The sequence below is a fragment of the Typopeltis vanoorti genome, chromosome 1 (assembly GCF_054136105.1).
Source record: "Typopeltis vanoorti isolate ZY-2024b chromosome 1, IOZ_Tvanoo_1.0, whole genome shotgun sequence".
In the NCBI taxonomy this organism is placed as follows: Eukaryota; Metazoa; Arthropoda; class Arachnida; order Uropygi; family Thelyphonidae; genus Typopeltis; species Typopeltis vanoorti.
Window position 1 is genome coordinate 91,086,482 of NC_143549.1, and position 21,403 is coordinate 91,107,884.

At 36.4% G+C, this 21,403-nt stretch overlaps 1 protein-coding gene across 2 annotated transcripts in view; it reads left to right on the forward strand.

Moving 5' to 3' along the window:
- The first annotated feature begins 1,228 nt into the window (after positions 1-1,228).
- The window catches only part of LOC150110201 (neuroguidin), a 176,128-nt gene continuing 155,953 nt past the window's right edge, over positions 1,229-21,403 (forward strand). For both annotated transcript variants that reach the window (XM_090392175.1, XM_090392167.1), the window contains exons 1-2: positions 1,229-1,331; positions 17,177-17,317. In XM_090392175.1, coding sequence (XP_090248301.1) covers positions 1,326-1,331; positions 17,177-17,317 — 147 coding nt within the window. In that variant the 5' untranslated portion in view covers positions 1,229-1,325. The remainder of the gene's footprint in view (positions 1,332-17,176; positions 17,318-21,403) is intronic.

Below are 21,403 nucleotides of genomic sequence, written 5' to 3' on the forward strand. Positions count from 1 at the left end.
GAGACATTCAAATTACTGAAGGGTTTCTATAAGATTGATCCAGAAGATATTTTTGAAAATATGACTGGTGGTGGGAGGACTAGGGGCCATGCATGGAAGCTGGGCAAGAGCGTGGTTGACAAGGTTGTTAGAGCTAGGTTCTTTACTTGGAGAGTGGTAAATGAGTGGAATAAGCTTCCAGAGTCTGTTGTGGGTGCTACGACCGTGAATGAGTTCAAGGCAAGGTATGATAGATACTGTGTGAATGTTGAATAGTTGTTCTTGACATGATGTTAGGGCCTCCCTCGATGAGTCTGTCGACTCCTTGGAGTTTCCTGGAACAATAATAATAATAATAATACGTCCACGATCAAAGTCACTAAGATCGCCATATTTATCCATGTTTGTCGATTGCTTCCACTGTTGGGAAACCCTGATGTCTGCTTATTTACCGTCTGTGTTCGGTTTGGGTATGTTTTGCTCTGTGCGGAAATTCTATTGTCAACTTCCCATCATCCCTATTTCTAGCGATTTGTCAATGGTGTTTATAAATGGCATCCAGTGAAGAGACAGCTGACAAATGCTGCCATCTCGTGTTCCCGAATCCTAACAGTATTTGAAATATTTTTAATGTCTGAAATAGAGTTGGTTATATGGTGGATTTTCTTGAGTTTACTGGACGAAAGACCCGAGCTTTCGAGAGAAAAAAACCCGCTTGTCGTGCTATAGATCGACGAACTGGGGGAACCGGTAGAAGAAAGCCTTTGAAAAAGGTCCTATAGTTGGCAAACTAGAAATAAACTGAAGTCTTTCTTCGGGTGGCCTATTAGTGTGGATTGGACCGCCACTTTCACTGAACTGCATAGGCCAACCCAGCTGAAGTCAGGCGTGTAATGTTCCTTCATCAGCAACTAGCTGTTTGATCGCCAAGCAACAGGAAGGAAAAACAATTTCTACCAGGGTCATGCAGGCCTTGGTGGAATAGTAGTACTTCCATACCGTCTAAGGATTCCTTGTGGAAGGCTGCCTCACTAAACACAACATTGTCTTTCGCCTAAAGCTCTAAATAGCAGGAACGCTTACATGCGCCATCTTGGCGGTTAGAGCTCGTATCATTTATCCGTAAAAAGAAGTAGCTGTATAACGTTCATAAGCATTCATTTTTCGTGGAAAAATGAATAATTAGAGTCTTACTTTCGCCTACTTAATCCTCCAATTAGAACACGACACTACTACCATCAACACAGAACTCCATCTATCTCTGCCACCAACAATTTTTTCCTGTAACTTGTGTGTATTCCATATATTTTTATTCAAGAGAGGGCGCATTTTTCAATATATAAGTTATGGAGGTATGTTTTTTATTATGTGTGGGTTTATATATTTATTATTAATGATGTAAATTATTTATTTTCAAATTGACTTAACATGTAGTTAGTAATGTGTAGAAATATTTTAGAGTATAGTGTTAAGATTCGATTTTTATGGCTATTAGCACCGGAAAGCCGATTGGTAGAGAAACGGTGGTGGGGGATTATTATTGGACTATCTCCTCGTTGTTTTTTTTGTCAGGCATGTCATTGAAATGGAAAAAGGTTATTCTGTGCTCCTGATATCAAATAATAAAGTCATCTAGGTTTAGATAATTATTCATATTTCATGAATATTAAAGTTATTCATTTAGCCAGCATTGCTCAAAATGCACGAGTCTCCTTTATAAAAGTACGGTTTAAGAAGATTGGTTTGGTTTATAGTTTATTTGGCACAAAAACTACAAAGGTCATATTAGTGTGGACTGTGCCATACTAAGATTACAACTATACATAAGCAGTTAAAGAAAATTGTAATTAAAATAAAACAATATGCCTGTAGAAAAATTAGGTTCACGAAGCATCATCTACATAGAAACAGAATTGCTGCAGAGGGCACAGCAACACACAAGGTTAAAGGTTACAGTATTACAAAAATTGTCAACAATACAAGTTAAATAAACAAAATGCAGGTACAAGACACCAAGCCAAGGAATACAGTATCTACATATAGTTAAAATTATAACAGATGTTTTTACAGCCATACATAAATAGGCAAAAAGGAATTATTATACAACATGCATGCATAAAAATAAAATTTGGCAATATGGTATCTACATATAAACAGAATTACAAGAAGGTTACACAAATATACAAGGCGTCCTACAGTAATACATAATTAGTCAAAAAAATTAGTAAATAATATGTATGCACAAAAGTTAAGCTGGCCAATGCAATATCTACACATAAACAAAATTACTGCAGCATTTAAGGCAGTACATAATTAGACAACAATACAAATTAATAAACAAAATGCATGTACAACACCAAGCCAAGGAATGCAGTTTCTACATATAAGATTGCTACAATAAGATTACAACAAGTGCTACTACAGTAATGTATAGAGTTAAAGAGGAATTATTATATAATATGTATGCATAAAAATTAAGTTTAGCAGTGTGATATTTACATATTAACAAAATTACAACAATGTTACACAAGGCTTAGCCTGCAAAGGTTGGTCGATTGGTAGAGCCTCTGCTACTAATGGCTCAGTTAAGTAAGTTTCAGCGCGGTTAGTAGTTGGAAGGGGACCAATCGTTCGATGCTGTTGGCACACTCTTCCTTGATGAGTCTTTGGACTCCCTGGAGGTGTCAAATAATAATAATAATAATAATAAGGCTACAGAAATAAATGATTGGTCAGAAATTAGACTAATGAATAATATATACATTAGTACTCAACTCCTGCATGTATACATCTCAAAACATTACATATTTTGTAATATATAACTACAAAAGTTAAGTGAAACAATACAGTATTTACATATAAACAAAATTACAGTCAAATATGTTTGTATAAATTAATTCTTTGTAAAAAATTAAAAATATCGTGTAATCTGCCTGAGTTTATGTGGTCTGGCCAGGTAGGCAAAGATTTCATTCCTCTCTCATGCAAAGTGCTGGCACTCTACCAGTATATGATAAATAGTTAGATGTGTATTGCATTTTTCACACATGGGAGGGTCATTAGCTCTCAGTAAATAAGAATGTGTAAGATGACTGTCACCTGTGCGAAGCCTAGTGAGAACAACTTCCTCTCTTTTTATTCGTTGACTGGAATGCCAATGCTTAATTTCAGGTTTAATGTCATATAATTTGTTTGTTAATGCTTCCTGCCATGATGACTGCCATTGAGCAATTAGCTTTGATTGTATAAACTGTCTGTAGTCTGTATATTGTACTGTCAAACAGTACATGGAGAAAGTTTGAGCTGATTTAGCAGTTGCATCTGCACCCTCATTTCCCTTAATTCCAATGTGGCTGGGAATTCAGCACAACTGAACATCAAAATTAAGGATTTTCATTTTGTGAAACAGGTATAACACCTCATCAAGTACTGGATGTGGATTATACATAGGAGAGGAGATAGCCTATAAAGAGCTCAGTTAGTCTGTATAAATTATACACTATCCATATACCCTGATGATAGATAGATAGGTAGCAGTTTTCTTTTATATGAACAAGTGCAAGCTGAATGGCATGTAACTCTGCTGTATAATTACTGCAATCAGGTGGAATCTGGTTGGAGACAATCATATCAGGAAACAGCAGCACAGCCAACAGGGGTATTAGTTCTTGAACCATCAGTATATAGATAGGCAAGACATCAGAGTGTGCTGCTCTGTGTGCATTAAACAATTGGAGGTAGACAGATGATAGTGTATGAGATTTCTGTAGCTGACAAAAGAGAGAGGTTGCAGGATGGTGTGCAAACCTGCCATGGAGGGATGCTGTTATGTTTAGTGTAGGTAGCGTTGTCAACATTTATACCAAGAGCTTGCATAGTCTCTTTAACACGCATACCAAAAGGATATATGGCAGTTTGAAGTGTGTGGTATTGAGCTTCCCAGTGCAGAGAAAAGAGACTAGTCTATGTAGGATGATCTGGGAGAGACTTTATCTTTAGGGCATAATTAAGAGACAACTCTTTCCATTGAAGTGATAGAGCTGGTTCATTTGCTTCAACATAAAGACTGAGTGGGTGATGTGCAAAAGGCACCAGTAGCTATCCATATACCCTGATGATAGATAGAATCCAACCATTGCAGGTTACTCCGTGTTGCAGAACCATAGACTTGAGACCCATAATCCAGCTTTGAACGTATAAGTGCACGATAAAGAATGGAGCAATGAAATTTGATCGGCACTCCCACTCAGTAGAGGATAGAGTGCGAAGAAGGTTCAGTGCTCTCTTGCACTTTTCTCTTAGTTGATGAATGTGTGCTAGAAATGTAAGTTTACTGTCAAAGATCAGTCTCAAGAACTTGCTTCTGTAGCTACTGGAATAATAGTGCATCCCATTCTTAATTCAGGATCTGGGAGAAGAGTGCTTTTTTGACAGAAGTGTACACAGACACTTTTTTCTGTTGAAAACCTAAACCCATTACTAAGAGCCGGCAGAGAAACATGATCAGTTGCTTGCTGAAGTTGCCTTTCATTTACCCACATGTTATGGGAGTGGCAGTAAATTGTGAAGTCATCAACATATAGAGCATTATCTACAGTGGGAGGAAGCTGTTCAGTGATTGAGTTAATTTTAACAGCGAAAAGTGTCACACTTAAGACAGAGCCTTGGGGAACACCCTGTTTTTGATGATATGATCGAGATAGTATATTTCCCATTCTGACTTGGAAAATTCACCTGGAAAGAAAGTTTTTATTAAATACAGGAAGGTATCCTTTAAGACCCTGGTTATAGAGGTCTTTTAATATGACATATCTCCAGACTGTGTCATAAGCTTTTTCCATGTCAAAAAAAAATTGAAACAAGGTGTTCTTGCTTCAGAAATGTATCTTTTATACAAGAGAAGGAGATCCATTGAAGATGATGGTAGATGTTTTATCATTTCATAATGGATGTCATCGGGCCCTACTCTACTAGGATGAGATAGTAGGAGAGCTCTTTTTTAGTTCCTCTTTAACAAATGGCTGATTGTATGGCTCAAGAACATTGGTAGAAAAGTTTAGCCTTTGTTTTTCTTGCTGTTCTTTCAGAATTAAAAATTCAGGAGGATATGAAGCTGTTGCTGAGATTCTGGCAAAATATTTTCCCAGAGTGTCTGCAATGGCTTTGGGATCAGCAATAACACTTCCATTATGGTCTAAGGTAGACAAACAATGTGTTCTATATCTGCCTTTCATTTTCTCGGTTTTATCCCATACAAATTTTGGACTGGTCATTTGATTAATTGATGTAGTAAATTGGAATCCATGATTGTTTTTGACTGATGCCTCACATAGCATGCTTTGGCTCAAGCACTCTTGAAAGCTACAAGGTTTGATGTACTGATATATCTATGAAATATATCCCATGCTCTGTGTCAATCTTTTTTGGCTGTCTGACATTCTGGGTTCCGCCAAGGCTTTTGGATAGGGTGGAAACCAAGATGATGTGTTTGGGATGGAGGCTGCTGCTGCCTGGACAATGCACTTTGTTATATATTTTACCACTTCATTAATAGGTGTTTGACTGATGGCATCAGCATTAAATTTTGCAAGATGAGAGAAAGTGTTTCAGTCTATTTTCTATATAGGCAGTGGTGTGTTGGTAAATTTTAACAACCGGCTCGCTTTATGTGATGGGAGGGGAGAAAAGTTAGACCTATTCTACCCCCCTCAACTCAAAAATAAATGATTATGTAACAGATATGTGCCTTTTCTCTTAAAAAATTCAAATCCTTTTTATCACGATTTTTGTATCAAATAATTTAGAATTTTTCATAATAAAAGTCAAACTGATCACTATAAACAAAGAAATCATTTTTGGCATAAATACTGCATCAGCCTCTAAAAGAATTGTCAATTTTTCTGTGTTAGGATGTCTGAAAACGAAACAAGACATTCTTGCTTGATGCAATTTAGTGCGACTTCTGCGAATCTTTCTCTCCTGTGTTTCTCAAAAGAGTAATCTAAGACTTTTAGCTTTTCCTCCAGCTAAGAGGATTATTGTCCAGCATTTCTAAGACATATTTCAGAAATAGCAACCAGACCAGCAGCATTTTGTATGGTATACAGTTTTACATATTGAAAATATAGCATAGTATTTCTAAATCTTTGAATAATTTCAGAAGACCACTGAACAGCTGATTTCAGATGCAAAGAAGAGTACAGAATTAGAAACTTCGAATATCCAACAATATTATTGCTTTATTTCTTTTGTAAATCTCTTACAACAGTAAACTGAAGTAAGAGATTTTGAATACTGTCTGAAAACTTTCAAACCAGTAGAAATTTAAAGTAGTTGTGTAACTGAGTTTCAGGACAGAAGGGGGGGGGGAGTTGCAGTAAAAAATCCTAAAAATGAGCATAAATTTTGAATCATCCCATACAGGATATCCTTCCTATTATATTTTCAACATATCTACTGTGGTTAAGCACTGAATATTATAGTAGTGTGCAGCCTACAAAAAAAAAAAAACTGTTGCAATTTTAAGCATGGCGAAGTGTCTCTGATAAAATACCATCGTATATAATGGTATGAGTTAATGGAATCTGACAAATATAAAGATATCCCATTTTATAAGACACAAAAATAATGTCACTTCCCAAAGAAAAATTGCTTGACAAAATTATTTACTTTATGAATTTGCGACTTTTACCCAGCGAAGCTAATAAAGATATCTTAGAACTTTTCGATTTACTAGATGAATCCACATGGCCCTATGAAAAATTAACTTCACCTTGGATGGAAGGTGAAAGAAAATTAGATCAATCAATGAAGTTTTGAAATACCAGATAAATAAAAATTATTTTCGAGATTTTGTGGATGAAAACATAAAGGGAAAAACTGAAGCAGTTCCTACAACAATAAAACAGCTAGAAAAATAATTAACACTATAGCAGTCAGTAGTGCAGAAGCTGAAAGAGTTTTAGTTTAATGAACCTGATATGTTCAAAATTTAGAAACAGTTTAACAGCTGAACATATTTCTGATTTCATGACAATTAATTTACTGGGCAAAGAATTAAAAGAATGGGACGTTACACATTTCGTAAATTCGTGGATAAATAAAACTCATAGATTGGCCACAGATACGAGGGAACAACAGAAAAAGGAGAAAAATTTTAGTGAAAATCAAATTTCTGTTTGGAAATTATAAAAATTTTGGAAAAATATTTTTCAATAAAAATAAATATTGAATTATTATTAGTTTTGTTATTATCACAATTTGTTTCATGAAAGGATTTGAAAGCATTCACTATCTATCCTGCCACAGACTGACGCAAAATATAACATCATCCGCATAAAGCAATAAGCTGACATTAACATCTCCAATTTTGATATCAGATTCCTCCTACCGGCCGAGGTGGATGAAATAGCAAGACCACCCCAGAATTTTTGTTACTTCGAATTTTCTTCACTGTACTAGGATATTTGATCGTTTTTTTTGTCGCACAATTTATTTTTTGTGTCTCTTTCCAAAAATAGAAGTTTCACATCTGCCAAAATAAATAATCAATCCTGAAATGACCACAGATCAGCCTTCGCAATGAACATATTTTAGTAATAGTAAATTTTCTTCACTTCATAGATTATTTTTCGCGAATTTTCAAATGTTTCTTTATGTTTAAAAATTTTGTCAAATATTTATATTTTTAAATAACATTTAGTGAAATAAACATGACATTTTGCTTTCTTTCTTTGCAAAATACCTTTATATGGTTCGTCACATTTCAATTTTAGGAACGATTTTTTTTTTATGAACAACAAATGAATATAAACTGCATTACTTAGTTTCCGATTGTGTCTTTCTTAGTATCAAAAATTTATATACTGTTTTTTGATTGCAATTCTAGTGCCCCTTCAATATCAGCTAAGGGTCTATTTCGTTTCATTAAACTATACACAGTGTTAAATATTTTCGCAGTAATTTCAATCTGTTTAGAATTTATTTTTTCTATTAAATTTGGTATAGCGTTATTAGCTGATTTCCTTAATAAATCCTGTACCAAGACTATATGATTTAAACAAATTATGTTCTCGAATTTTTTTCTCAAAGAAGCCTGTCTAGAACATCTATTATTTCCATTTGAGACAATCAAATACATACTCCATTCTTTTGATATATACACGTTTCTCCGTAGATACTCCTAAATTTCCAACTTTGAAACAATCTTTGCATCCCAATTTTCCTTCCTTTATATCACGCCATTTATACTGTTCTAAAAAAAGTTATTAGTTGTTTTGCACACCAACAATCTGGAAGAGAAAGATTAGATTTTTCTCCTAATAAGGAATTTTCATTATAGTCACAGATCGAATCTTCTGCAATAGAAAACTTTGTGAAAAATTTGATTCTTCACAAAGTTCTATTGTATCTTCAGATGTGTTTGTTTCTGCTTCTTCAAATTTTGTCCTTTAAATGTTTATAAAGTTTCGATCGCTTTGCCTCTTCGACATTTTGAATAACAAGGGCTGGAAAAAAAAAATTTCTTAACATTTTTCTAATGGAAAGGCATTATGTTGTTCTTACATACATTTATTAAAAAACAAAAGAATATTTATTGTTGTTTATTTCTATTTCATTTTTTCAACTAATGGCTATCCGCTTTTTTGACCACCAAACTCTAACCCTGATTAAAATTATTTTAATATAAACAAAAAAAAAAATAAATAAAAACATATAAAGAAAATTTGACTATATTACTACAACTTACCTATTATCAAATGAAATCCTGAACAAAATAAAAAAAAATGTAACACTAATATTACCATTCGTTTATGACTGGCACAATTATACACTGTGAGTAGTTGATCAAATGACGAGACCGTAGCTGGCGACGAATTCTTATATTTATCGATAGCACACCAATGTTGCATTTCCAAGAACTTAATGTTGCAAATTCTTGGAAATTCGCCGAAAAATAAGGCATTATTGTTTATTCAAATACCTAGTGCGGGAGTTTTGATAATGTGTTAGTGTTTTAATGAATACAGACATTGTTTAATAAATAAAATCGTTTCCACATTCCCGTTCGTAAAGTGTTTATTATACAATTTCAAAATATTTATGAGAAAAAGTATATACTATCATTCATCATCTATCCTTTCATAAAGAATTTTAATAACCACACTCACCTGACTTAAAAATTTTAACAACCGGCTTGCTAAATTTGAAAAATTTTAACAACTGGCTTGCGTGAGCCAGTCCCAACACACCACTGCATATAGGTATCCCTATGGGTGAACATGGTTCCTGTGAAGACATTGTGCAGAGAACAGGAAAGTAATCACTTCCATATATGTTCTCTTCAACGTCCCATGTGAGCAGTGGAAGAATGGAAGGGGAGCAGATTGTAAGATCAATTGCAGAATATGAATGGATAAGCATGTGGAAGAAAGTTTTGAATTTATTATTTAAAAGGGAGCAGCTATTATTATCAAGAATTCTTTCTATGATTCGACCTTGTTTATTAGTGTTGGCACTACCCCATAATGTATTGTGACCATTAAAGTCATCCATCAAAAGTATGGATTCAGGCAGTTGCAAGATAAGGTTATCAAGATCAATTTCGTTTAACTCAGCACTTGGTGATAAATAAATTGAACATACTGTAATAAGAAATCCCATGGAAAAGCAAATCACTACTGCTTCCAGAGAAGTATTAAGTTGGACCTGATGGAAAGGAATATGACTGCCCACTAGGATAGCTACTCCTCCATGAGCAGGACCACCTCTAGTTCTATCTTTGCATACAACAGTGAAATTCATAAAGGTAGGGTCCTCATTACATTTCCTGTAGACAGAAACAGAAAGATTTGTGATTCTGCAACAAAATCTTGATATCATTGATATTCTGGCAAAATCCACGACAGTTCCGTTGTACAAATTTTCCTACTGTTTTGGTTTTATAGACTTGTCTGGTTTTTGGGAGGTTGAGGGCTTATCTTTGTCATATTTATATTTATCAATTGTTTTGGAAAGTATGGACCCTAACACATCAGACATGTGTCTGATGTGTTAGGGGTCAGTTGGTAAGTTTAGTTTACTTTCACTGGGTACTGAAATATCCATTTTTTTCTGTGGTAGTATCTGGTGGTTTATCTTTAAGTGATATCTTTGCCATAATTTTTTTGACATGTGGGTTTTCAATGAGTGGGATCATTTTTGGAGTTGTCTCTGGAGTAGGGCCGTAGGTCATGTGATTGATATGCTCAACAGAGAAGTACTTGTGATCATAAGGTGCAGGTATGGTGAAATTATTAGCTGGTGGAACAGATACAAGTTTGAGTTGCTACTGTCACTTTCTTAATTGTTACCTTCTCAGTAAGAGGATCTCAGTGCAGGTGTGATGATAGTGGCTAGCTTTCTTTTTGCTTCCTGGTGTGTTATGTTTTGCTCTGTTTTCATTCTTTGTATTTCTTTTTCATCTTTCCATTTCTGACATGCACGAGAGTAAGCTGGATGATCTCCCTGACAGTTGACACATTTAGCTTTTTTTGCACAGCAAGATTTGTTATCATGCACTTTACTACCACATCGAGCACAGGAAGTAGAACCATGACAGGCAGTTTGGGCATGTCCATATCTCTGACATTTAAAGCATCTCAGCGGGTTAGGGATGTACATTCTAACAGGACAACTGAGATACCCTGCTTTTACAGATGTTGGAGGCTTAGGTGTATCAAAAGTAAGGATTATGTTCTTGGTTTGAACTAGGCGACCATTCCTATGTATCAGGATGCACCTCACACCTGTCACTCCTTGATCTTTAAGTTCTGAACATATCTCCTCATAAGGAACATCAAGGAGATCCCATTCAGACATCACTTCTACAGGAGTTAAGTGTTTTATGAGGTGTTACTGTAATTTCTATTCCACCCATTGTTGTTGCTCTCAGTAGTTTCTTGGAATGTTGCTGACATAATTTTTTCACAAGGACATCACCAGAACGCAATTTCTTAACAGTTTTGGGAGGTCTTACCAGTGAATAAAGAAGGATGACATTTTCCCTATTGGTTTTTCACCTATAGCATGAATGATTAAAAATGTTTGTACATTTATGTTAGCATAATATATTTTTTATTTCTTACTTCTGCTTCCATATGCTGTATCTACGGTATCAGTACTTGGTTGGGACTTTGTTAGGGCCCCTGAAACATTTGAGGATGAAGGATGAATTCATGCTCAAGAAGTTTTTGGTTCGGTGCCAGAGCTCCCCACCCGCCATGGAGCCACACATGGATGTCCACTCCCTGGCAAGCATGACTGTGCGCAGGAGTGGAACACGATGGCTACCCCGGACGTTATACCGGCACTGCAGCAAGCCTAGGATCCTGACTCCGGACCATGGGGTGAGAGACTTACTGCAACACCGTTGACTCTTACAGGCAAGCCCACTAGCCGATGATCCTGGCTGGGCCATCCAGGACCATCCATCTTGCTGAAGCAAGGGCCAAAGTAGTGCAAGACTACCAGGATCCCCATTACCAGATGTCCACTGGAAAAAAGGATAGTGAAAAAGACTCAGGAGAAGTAGAGCAAAGAATACGGGAAGAAAAGCAAAGAAAAAGAGGAAGAATGAAAAGGGCCAGTACCATCACTGGGAGGTCCCCTCCACCACAAACAGGTGCCCCACATGGAGGGGGGTTTAAGAAGAAAGATGAAACTAAAGGGGGAGGATGGGTTTTAATATTAGAGAATGGAAGAATTAACACAAATGGTAGATTAATTCAAAATATAGCTGTTAGAAATATACTACTCCAAAGTTATGATTCATTAATTCAAAAGAGAAGTATTTACTTAAGGATGCTGCTAGAGATTTTAAGATATTCTATGTTGTAAGGATTTGTGGCATTATGACCAAGACTTAGCTAAAACATGTTAAATTATTTGTTTTTATTCCTGGAAAGTTTAGTCATGATATTTAAACTTTTAACTTTTAAGCCCATTGTATATTAAGAATGTCATTCAAACCTGAATGTTTTAATTCTTATAAGTTTAATTTTATCACCTTTGGAGAAATGCCAAGATCCCTTCCCCCTCTTAATCCCTCATCCACTAAAGGTTGGAGACCTATAGAGCATTAGTACTATGGGTGGACTAGTGTGTGTGTGTACTCAATTTTTGCATAGTCTAGAAACCCTGCTGTAGACCAAACACAGAACTTTCCCCCAGCTATTTCAGGCCTACAATAAGTGGTATGGTGGTTTTGCACTGAGCGATGCTATTCATCTCCCACCCAGCCAACTAGGCTGGCATTTGTACAAAGGTGACAAAAATTTGGATAAGCATGAATATGAATGGTCATGTTTGTTACAACTGGCCTGACAGCTTTCTTCGTATTGGAGAAGTCCTTCCAAATACTAACATGACAGTAAATCCAAAGAGAGATAATGTTATTGCAATAAAAAAAAAAAAAAAAACTCCCTCAAATCCCCCATCCCAAATTTTACAAAATAGTCTTCTTCACATTCACTTCATCAACATTTATAGTATAAATGCAAACTTAAATAATGTGTGCTATTACCACAACAACCATCACATGTCATCTTAACTGTCCAACTACTCTGATTCCTTCTGCACGAGGTGTGTCTTTGCTTTTGTGCGATCCAGTATTCCTTGCCAGAGGATGCCTAATCCTGCATATCCTCTTTTTGACCTTTTTTTAGCTTAAGATTTCCTTGCTTCATTATGTATCATTCATCTACTGTTCCACCAATTTAAAAAATTAGTCTGACCTATGACTCCTTATTCTTGAAGCTTGAATTTCCTGCATTCTAACTATTAACAGTAAAGTTATCTTCCTTGGTGACTTGAATGTCCTCAATTTTCCCCCTGGTTCCCCTTTACCAGTTCAACTGACTATGCTAGGATGTTTTCTGTAAGCACTGACTTAAGGTAAATTGTTCATCTGCCAGCCAGAGTGCTTTATGGTCCCCTTCACTCATTTAACATTAGCTCTTTTCTTAACTAGTTCTCTCTCTGGGTACATTGTTCAGGTAACTGCTCTTCTTGGTGATTATTCACATCCAAGTTTCATCTCTATTGGAAAGTCCTTCTCTTGGCCATTCATACCCTTATGTCCTTTTGGCACTTTGCTGTCGGTGAAGATCTCCAAGACTTACTCCTCTCTTCCATTGTTACATTACTCTTTCCTTTCTTCAGATCCAGGTGCTGTGATCCTGTTACAAAAATTATCCACGTTGGAGTGAGGACTTGCATTTTGTGTTCAAAATTTCCACCCATATCCAACCGATGGTTTTTCAAGAAGTGCCAGGATATTCCAGGAAAATAACAGCTTCTTTTAATGGCTTGAGGCAGAAGCTTCATTTCCAGCCTAAACTTGCAAAAACCATCATTAATAGAACTAAGTCTGACTGTGAAAAGATTACGTGTAATAAACTTGCATCCTTCACTAGTGGCAGTCATGCTTTCTAGTTGCTTGCAAAAACTATTAAGTGCAGTTTCTGTTTATCATTGCTCTCCCCCCTCCCTCTCATTTAGTTGGCATTATTACAATATTACCTAAAGATAAAGCTGACTTCCTGGTATCATTTTCTCATTCAATCCCCTGCATAGGATGACCAAGGTAAATCACCTAATTTATCTGGAACATTGCATCACATGGCTCCTGTGGCTTTCTGCTAGAAAACATCAGGGGGGAGTGTTGAATAAGTTGGAAAACAAAGAGGCTTCTGATCTGGATGGTCGCCTGCCAATTGTGTTGGAGAGATGTTCTCTTGAACTAACACCTATCCTTTATTATCTCTACACTATAATATTATATTCATATGGCTCCACCACACAGCATCAAATGAAAAGGAAGTTCATATAGAAATTATATGTACCCTCATGGTGAAATGATGTTAAAGAAGAGAGAGAGAGAGACAGACAAGTGTGTGCCATCACATTATTGACCTGTTGATGGAGATCAATAATGTATCTGAAGTCAAGAAGGTCATGAAGAAGCTGTTGAAGACAATGGGCATTATCTTCAATAGCTGGAAAACTCAATCACTGACCACCATTATAGATTCTACCTGTTAAGATTTATCGGTTGCAGATTGGAAAATGTTTGGGCAGATTTGTGATTTATATACTGCTTTGAAAAAAGTCAATGGATATCAGTGTGAAGAACAAACAGTCATGGTGCCCACCTTAATAAGATGTAGGACCTCCTTTTGTTGCAATGACTGCAGCAATCCTATGGGGCACACTTTCCACAAGCATACTGTGGTGATCAATGGGAATTTTGGACCATTCTTCCAGTAGGCATGTAATGAGGTCTTGGACTGTTGTGGGATAGATGTCCCTTGACCTCACCCTATGCTCCAGTTTATCCCATGTTCAGTAGGGTTGAGATCAGCTCTCTGTGGAGGTCAGTCAAGTGTGGTTACATTCATATCTACAAAACATGCAGTTGGTCTTGCTGAAAGAGACAGTGGTGGTCAGTTCTGTAGAAATGCCATAAAGTAGAAAGCATTGCATTGTCCAGAATGTTCAGATACTTCTTGGAGTTCAGTGTTCATAGCACCACAAACAGAGGCCCGAGACTAAACTGAGAAAAATGGAACCATACCATACCATCATGCTACCTTCAAATTTCATAGTTGGGGTTGCGCACTCTGGTAAGAGACACACTGGGCATCTGCCATATCCATCCATTGGAGTGTAGCGGGATTTTTCACCCCATAACATAGTTTTCCAAGCTTCCACATCCCACTGTACATGCTCTTTGTACCACTGAAGATGACACTGTATGTTAGTTTGGGTAATGTGGGGCTTACATATTGTGGTCCTATCCTATCATAGAAACCCCATGTTGTGAGTGTCAGTTCCGAATGTTTTGTTGCAGATTAGTGTCGATGCCCGGAACTCCACATTCAGCATGTCAGCAGACAGATAGTGGTTTTTGCATATTATCCTTCGCAGCACTCTATGGTCATGTTTGATGAGTGTGGTGGGTCATCCACTGCAGATAGCACTTATAGTTTGCTCCCTGAGCTTCCACCTCAGTATGGTATCACTGATTATTGACCTAGGATGGCCCAATTTGTGAACAATTTGCCGAATAGATGATAGGCCTGCAACATGTCATTCTACCATAATACATCTTGCCCATGGGGGTGTGTCAGTTGATTTCTTTCCAAGCAGCGTAGAGCATAATTAGCTGGATAGATGAAGAGTAATGTCTTTAATGAAGAAGGAAGCCAAGGATGCTATAGAAATGATGTGTTTGCACCAGGAGAGGTCATACATAAGAGTATTAGTAAGCAAATCTTCCAAACTTTGGAAGAGTTGCAGTTTGGAAAACCTTTTGATGTTGCACTTGACATTTCCAAATGCATTTGTTAAGGTTTGGCTTCAAGGGCTTCTTAACAGATTGCCTACATCTGCCTTTTTCCTTTATAATTGGATTGTTAGTTTTCTTCAATTTGTTTGGATGTAATGATGAAAAGTGTGTTTCTCAGGACTTTTATTTTGCTTACCCTTTTTTTAATACAAAAATGACCTCACTAGCCTTAGATCCTATCCACAATTTTGCTGGGAATAATATCTCTTTTCATCCAACTCATACAACAAACCTTACACGGTTTTATCTTTTTTCTTGCAAAAAAAAAAAAAAAAAACCCTTATTCTCTCTTAAACTAATAATGTTCAGCTGAACAGTTGAAACCAGATCTGTATTCTCATTCATACTCTTACTCATGACCTCTCCTAATAGAAACACACATCATTCTGCAGCATCTTTGGCTTTCAGGAAACTTTGCATCCTTCCTCACTAAATACATTACTTTTCATCTGTCCAGCTACTTATTCTATATAAATCCCAAATCTGCCCAACCTTGAAATACTGCAATCGCATTTGGTGTGATGCACCCCATGCTTTTCTGCTCTGATTTAGCTACTGTTTCATTTACTATCAGTTTTTATGTGGATGTTGTATCCACAACTAATATCCATCACGTCCCACTCCTCCAGTTCTGATAAATTTACAGGAACTCTAGCATCAGCTGTCCAGCTTGTTTTGATGAAAATGTTACTCCTGTGCCTCTCTCATTCTTTCTCCTTCTGTTCTATTGAACAGCCTTCTCCATGAAGTACTCCCCTAATGCTACAACCTCTAGCTCTTCAAAAAAAAAAAAATAATAACAGGTGATATTCTTTATATATATATATATATATATATATATATATATATATATGTGTGTGTGTGTGTGTGTGTATTTTTTCTTTTCAAAACCATGAGATGAAACATTCCATGAAACAGAGAGGCTCTCTCTGTTTAATGAAGTGGCCTGCCATATTAAAGCCTGTACCCAAGGAGGTGTCATATAATAATAAGGATATTCTTGCAGTTTTACTTTTGACTGCATCCAAATCATTGAAGAAACCAAAATTTCTCTTCTTGGAATAACTCTAACCCCACTCTTTCTTGGAATAAACGTTTCAAATGTTGCTTTTTTAGCATCCAAAAAATTAGGTTTTCTGCTTTGTTCAAAATATTACCTCTGAACAGTTATTAACACTAAAATCACAAATCTGTCTTACCATTGAATACTGTTTTCACATTCAGGATAGTTCCACTAAGAACTACTTAAAAATACTCAGCGTGGAAGAGAGCATTTAGGTTCATAATGAATCCTTTCTTACCAGTTCACTGCTCTCTCTGACACATGTATGAGTTTGATGCTTTATTTTTCTACAAATATTTCCCTAGTCATTATTCGTAAGAATTACATTAGTAATTTATCTACTCTTCTTTAAATTTGTTAAAACATGAGCTTGTTATTCAGCATGACTGCACAATTCAGCCCCAAACCTACAAAACAAACTTTTCTTCTTTCTTTCCTTCCTTTTGGAACAGTCTCTCCTCTCATGTATTATCTGAAGATCTTGAAATCCAATGTTAAGGTTTCTAGTTTCTTCTCAACTTTCCATCTATCCACGGTACTAATGTGTATAATTTGAACAATATCTTATTTATCAGATTACACAACAACAAAAAAGGTGTAACAGATAAGCTGAGGTGTTGACTGTTATTCATGACATTAGTCATGAACAAAAAAAGTTAGTGAAAGCTGTTTAATATTATGTAATAATAATCATTATTATAATGGTTTTCAAATAGTGGTTTAATTTAGATTACATTTTATTTTAGATGGTGAATGATCAGGTGGAGCATGATTTGCCTTTGGCACTTTCGTCTTTCTCAGATATTTTCCACCTTTCTAATAATGTTGCTACATTGATGAATTCTATTCAGAAAAGGATTGAAGATGGAGAATTTCATACAACACAGGTATCATTCTTTGAGACTTTCCCATTTCTTAGGATATATATGTGCGTGTATGTGCACACACACACACACACACATGTATATTTAATTATATTATTTTATTTTTTATGTGAATCCAGCTCACAAAAAGTTGTAAATCTATGGTACATTTAGTACTATAGGTGAGATAAGACAGATAATTCAGTTCTCTTACTTTAGAGACCAAATATTGTTCCTTTACAAACTGCCTCAGGCTTCCAATAAATTGGGTGGTGAAATTTATAAGCATGTGTGTATATATACTGGGGGGGCAACCCCCCTGGTGCCTGTGGCACCCAATCCCCCGAGTTCCGGACTGGTAGGCTGGTTCTCCTTGAATTCTGATGACTCGAATTTTGAAGCCCCTGAGTTTCAAAACTTTTCAAAAAATGTGACATACAAATGTAACATAAAAAGGCTTATCATTTTATATATATAGGTTAGATATATATTCTTGTTTTTAGATGTATCATAGTAATATATAATATATACAAAAAAAAAAAAAAGGCAAAAGTATTATTTATTAATTATACTGCCATATTTTTCAGGCTAAAATTCACAGACCATTGGCAGTGGCTTAAAAAAAAAGTTGTTATAAGGCAGAATGCAAACTATTTATTCGAAACAGAACGAGCTGTATGATGTTAAAGCATTATGCTTTCACTGAAGAAAAGGTTAATCATAACAGTATAAAACAAATTGCATATGTATATGTATGTGCCATTGCGTGCCCATTTCGGTTGGGTGTGTTGTTGTGACTTATGCAACCCACGCTACAAAAATTCATGTCAGTTTGACTGTAGGATTACATTTTTATTGCTGTATGAAATTTTAAAGAGTGTATAGTGCTCATCTTAATTGGTCTAATGCAATTAATTGTAGGATAACTTTGAATAACTTATCAATTAATTGTAATGAAATCTGTCCAGAGTTGGGGACAATGTGTTTGTTTTAAGATATTGTATATTAGAAAACAATAATGAAGGAGAATGCTTATTTTGTTGGTATATTTGAATTACTCAAAGGTAAAATTTGGAAGAGGAGGACGAAGTACCTCCTTCAACTATAATACTGTTTCCCATTGTAAATATGGGCACGAAAGTTATAAATTTATCAAAAATTATATATTAAAAACTTGTTTATATTATATAATATAAACAAGTTTTTATTATATAAACAAGTGAACTGATGTTTATATAATATAAACATCAGTTCACACTTCACGCATGCAAAGCAGATGAAACTCAGTAAACAAGAACAGCAACTCATGACAGATGACAACATTTAATTGGATTGGTTGACACAATAACTAATCACACACCGATGACATCATCAGGTGCCGAATATCTGTCCCTGATATATATATATATATATATATACACACACACACATATATACACACACAGGGTGGTTCAAAATTCCACGTACAAACTTTGAGGGAAGGTAGAGAACATCAAAATCAACCATATTCACATAGGAAAGCATGACTGAAAACGCCACCCGAAAGTGATAGGTGGCGCTGTTTCCAGCGCTCCAGGTAAGCAATTGGGGCTTCCTCATTCAAGCTTTCGATGTCGTACGAAGAACATGCATCATTTTAAGAATGCTGAGATGGCTGACATGCACCTTGTTTATGGGTTAGCTGATGGTAATGGATGAGCCGCTGTATGAATGTATCGCAAAAGGTACTCAAACAGACATGTACCGCATCACCAAATTATTAAAACACTTAAGGAATAGAACAACGTAGTTAAGGATATAAATTAAATTAAACTTTAATAAATATTTTCCGATATTTCGGCAATGTCACATTGCCATCTTCTAAAGGAACTTACAAAAAAAGCACGTGCACGTAGGCACTACAAACACAGTAACTGGGAATGAAGAGATGAAGCTATTGTTCTCCTAAAAGTCCTGATGGTGCCCTCTAGCGGGCTAAGTAGGTATTCTTGGCCGTTGGGCTGAAGGTCTGCTGATGTAAGCCTCCCAAATTTGGGGCAGTCTCATACAACCAAATTTGTTGAGGTTTGGAGAATTTCTTAGGGCTGAGGGGCTGATTCCATAAATAGTCTTTCGTATTTGTATTTGCTACGGTGTATTACTGTAGCTTTCTTCCACCGTATTCTGTGGCGTGTATCCAGAGCATGCATAACCAATATAAGCTTGTCTACGAGAATCGCATCACCAAATATTTGTGCATTTGCATCAGAATTTGTGTGACTGGATCATTCAGGGTTCACAGGCATGATAGTGGGTGGCCACGATTGATTCGAAATCCTGCCATGGAAGAGGTGGTGTTGCATGCGATGGGCAATAATCCAGAGACAAGCACACATGCTATTGCCTCTGCTATAGGAGTATCTTGATCCAGTGTATTGCATGTTTTGCACTCTGAGTTCTTACATCCATTTCATCTGCAACTAGTCCAGTTACTGATGGCTGAAGATTATCCTCGACACGTGGAATTCGCGCAGTGGTTTCTGCAGAAAAGTGCTGTAGACCTAGACCCGGATTTTCCAACGTGTTTTGTTCATGGATGAAGCTTCATTTACCTGCGAAGTCTTCTATCACCACAATGCTCATGTGTGGGCCCATGAGAACCCACACGCTGTGTGATCCCATGTTGCACAACAATGCTTCGCCATTAATGTATGGGCAGGTATCATCGCTGACTGTTTAGTCGGCCCATATCTGTTACCACCCTGATTGGACTCCCAGAAGAGTCCAGTCAGTGTGGTAACAGATCTTTTTTGGAAGAAATTGGGATCTTTTTTGGAAGAAGTTCTGCCGGATTTACTGAACGATATTCCAATGACTGTGTGTCAGCAGATGTGGTTCCAACATGATGGGGCTCCAGCCCATTTTGACATTTCAGTATTTGTGTCAGTATTTGGACAGGTCCTTTGGAGCTCGATGGATTGGGCGTGGTGGACCTGTCGCATGGTCCCCATGCTCACCTGATTTATCGAGCATTGATTTCTTTTTGTGGGGGGTGGGGGGGACCCTTAAAGCCATGGTGTACAAAATGCCTGTTGCCTCTGACATGGACCTCATGGCAAGAATCGGCATCGTCACTGCTAATATCTGGGAAACTCCAGGTATTTTCAAAAATGTACGGCAATCAATGTGCGTCGGTGTCAGGCATGCATCACTGCTAATGGTTGTAACTTTGAGCACCTGATGTGAAACCATATTATGTATCCAATTACTATTGAACTGTTCAGTTACGCCTAATAAAGTTTTTTACACTACTTACTTCTATGTGTTATTTCTGTATCTTTGTGTCCCTCTTAGTTAGTACCTTCTGGTGGCGTTTCCGGTCATGCTTTCTTATGTGAATATGGTTGAATTTGATGTTCTCTACCTACCCCCTCAAAGTTTGTACTTGGAATTTTGGACCACCCTGTATACTCATGTCATACTCAATAGCACAGTTCCATTAGTGTGGTACATAGATTGGAATCCTGTCATCCCAAAATGCATAACTTACACTTTTCCACAGAATTAAATTGCATCCATTATCTTATGGACTTGTATTTAACTTGCTGATACATAATGTCAGCAAATTAAATCAACCTGATTGTGCATCATCAGCAAACAACAATATTTTCCTTCAAATCATTTCCCATATCATTTATGTACAAATGAAACAGCAGTGGTCCAAGCATGAAGCCTTTTGTTGCACAACACTTGCCACCAGATTTCTCCCGTATTCTGCTCTTCCATATAGTACTCTTTAGTATCTTTCCATCAGTCATCCTCTTATGCATATCACCAATTTTATATCCATCCCAATCTGTTTCAGTTTGCATAAGAGAGTTCCATGTTGTATCCTGTGAAATGCCTTTGCAAAATCTAGCAGTATCATCATATAGCCATTCCCTGTATTCAAATCAGCTGTTAGTCTGTTGTAAAAAAAAAGTTAATAAATTACTAAGGCATGACTTGCCTTCCACAAAGCCATGATATCTTCATAAGTTATCATATTCTTATCTGCCTATCTGAATTATGCCTTTGACCAGCTTTTCCAATACTTTTACACTCACTTCCACCAATTATCTCAGAGGTGGA